This window comes from Acanthisitta chloris, unplaced genomic scaffold (genome assembly GCF_000695815.1).
Source record: "Acanthisitta chloris isolate BGI_N310 unplaced genomic scaffold, ASM69581v1 scaffold29292, whole genome shotgun sequence".
NCBI lineage: Eukaryota > Metazoa > Chordata > Aves > Passeriformes > Acanthisittidae > Acanthisitta > Acanthisitta chloris.
The window spans coordinates 5,098-7,845 of record NW_008661965.1 but is presented as its reverse complement, the minus strand read 5'-3'; the positions used below and the strand labels follow the sequence as shown (position 1 = coordinate 7,845).

At 37.2% G+C, this 2,748-nt stretch overlaps 1 protein-coding gene across 1 annotated transcript in view; it reads right to left on the bottom strand.

Annotated features, from left to right (window-relative positions):
- HHIP (hedgehog interacting protein) overlaps positions 1–1,535 on the bottom strand; it is a gene marked incomplete at its 5' end in the record, with an annotated part of 65,284 nt that extends 63,749 nt beyond the window's left edge. The window contains one exon of the mRNA XM_009070393.1: positions 1,340–1,535. Coding sequence (XP_009068641.1) covers positions 1,340–1,535 — 196 coding nt within the window. The remainder of the gene's footprint in view (positions 1–1,339) is intronic.
- Between the last annotated feature and the right edge of the window lie 1,213 nt (positions 1,536–2,748).

The following is a 2,748-nucleotide window of genomic DNA, read 5'->3' as shown; positions in this document are numbered from 1 at the left end:
GCAGGCAGTCTTGGCAACTCTGATCTATTCTGCTTTGCTTTGGGGAATGTGATAAAGAGTAAGAAACAGCTGGTTTAAGAAAGCCTTAGAAACATCTCTTAGTTTATAAAGACAATAATAATATTTTCATATTTGAATGGGCTGAGATACATGTTAAACCACAGTAAAGGGGAAAAAGTAAGTCAATTCAAAATGTTTTCTCAAGTCAATAAAAGAGCACTGAAAAAAAAAAAATCCCTGCACACTTGGGATTTCAGAGGAAACAAGTACACACTGTACACATGCAACTAAAAAACCCTCCTCCAAATCTCATCCACTTCAACTATCCCCTTTGCTCAGAGATGTTTATATTGTATTACAAAGCTGTGTTCATATGTAAAAAATGACTATTCACAAATTCATTTTTCATCTCATTATAAACTCTTTTTTCCAGTCCGTGTTGCTAGTAAGAAAGAAAAAAAAAGAAAAAAAAATCTTTAATTATTTTCTCCTGTGTGGCATTGTTTATAAGTAGTGTTTGGACAGGGAAAAAAGCATAGTTTAAAAATGACAGTCTTAAACATATAAATAATTTACTATTGAGAATACCAGAGATGTTATTTAACATAATAGTGTATTAAGACAGTGTTTCTAAAAGAACCATCCTCTGTGGTTATTTTGTTGATACAGCCACAAGTGATAGCACACATTTGGTGACTGCCTGAGACTAAGCAGGGCAAGTTCTGCTTTCGGTTATGTCCAGCTAACTCTAGTGACTACAGCAAGGAAGTGTTAGGTTAGTTAAGAATTTGGTTGTTAACAGCACGTTGGAAGGGATTCAAAGATCACAGAAGTCTATCAAACAGCTCCCTTTGATTTCAATGGGCTTTAAACCCTGTGGAAAAAACATCAGTTTCTAGGGTAACAAAACCAGAAAATACACTTTACTCATCAGCTTTTAGAGTCTGCAGCAAAGAGCCAGGACCTTTTATTTCTTGCATTTTAAAGCAATCTATCATCTAGAACAGCCTTTGGGATGGCCAACCACTTTTTTGTATGATTTGAATTAACACACTAATATTTCAGCAAAGGTGATAGTCTCAGGTGCCTTTGATAATAATCAAACCCTGTGTGTCTTGTGGAAAGTTTAATAGGAGAGTGGCAAGAAAGCACTCAAAATATTTACCTCCCAACATAAGATACACTGTGAAGACTGAGATATCCTGTCTTTGAGTGGGCAAAATCCCCTGGATATCAATTGGGATTTTTTCCTAGTTAAGAGCTGGATCTATAACTGCTGAGGCAACAGCAACATTTCAAAACAGACATTCTTTAGCTCCGAATTTTTTATAGGTTTTACCTGGTATGTGACCTCTGCAAGTGTAATAGAACTCTTTACAATAGTCTTTGCACAGGTAGGGAAGAGTTAGTTCTCTTTCAGGTGCTTCCCCTTTCTCAGGTGAGTGGAATAGGTTCTGAGCATGAGGTGAGCAGTGTGCACATTTGATTTCCTCCAGTAGCTTCGCACATTCTGTGTTGTTGGTAACAGAAAGTATCTGCAAGCCACAAACCAGAGACAAATCAACACATGACCTGTTTTCCCATCTGACACAGAAGAAAGATCGCGTGACCTAATGTAACAGATAATGCTAGAGGAACCAATACAGTTAGTTATCAATGCAGCATGTTTCATCTCACCATTCCAGAAGGGCAAAACTTACTACTATGAAATGAGCAATATGTCATTAGTGCAGTGAGATTTTAATTTCTCTCATTTCTTATATAAGATTCTGCAATAATCTCTGATAAGATTCCTTAAGATTTCTTACCTGAGCTTGCTTCTCAGATAATAGTAGTGAAGTTGTTTCAAGGACCCATGCCTGCCATCTCTTAATTGCACTGGCACTCTCTGAACTAGAGGGATCAGTACATAGGAGGAGGTAGAGAAGCAGTCCTTCTGCCCACTTCTCTTACAACAAGCACCTAACTTGTAATGTGGCCTACTCAAGTTTTTAGAGACGAGAAATTAAAATTCTACCATCAAAACACATCAGGAAAACCATGTCTAGGTACTTGTAAAATAGATGTGTCTTGAACAACACCCCAGCCTGGCTACTGAAATGACTGCTGTGGAATTCAGCAGGTGCCATGGATTTTTCATGCCTTAAATGCTGCTGTTTGCTCTCTCTAATGCAAAGTACTTGGAGGTGGGGAAATCTGTATGTTTCCAGATGTATCTCTTTAGACCTGTAAAAGTCAAACTTGTACCATCTTGTTTGTGTCAACATTGAAACTGTAACTTTGTCCTGAAAAAGAAAAGAGTGTATGCTATGTAAGTATGGCACTTGGAGAAGCATGAAACCACCACTGATGATGTGTCTAAGTAAACACAGGAGCCTAAGGAGAGCAATGTCATCAAATCGTGAAAAATAATGGAAAACAGCATAATTGTCTTTAATAGCTTTTGAATGCAGTGCACTTTGTTAATCTATTGCTAACCACATGGATTGTTTTTTGATCATCCATCCCGATGGTGGGTAGAGGGAAATGTGTTCTCCATTGAGAGCGACTGAATCTGATCCAACCCGAAAACTCAGGTTCTTTCTGCTGTTGGTTTCACACAGTTGTAAACAAAGACTGTAAGACACTTATGTAAAGAAATATTAATGAGGTAAATATTTGTATGCTGTAAATATTTGCAAACAACACATTTGAAAACATTGCTCATTTTCTAGATATAGGATGTTACTAGATATAGTTCATATCTCG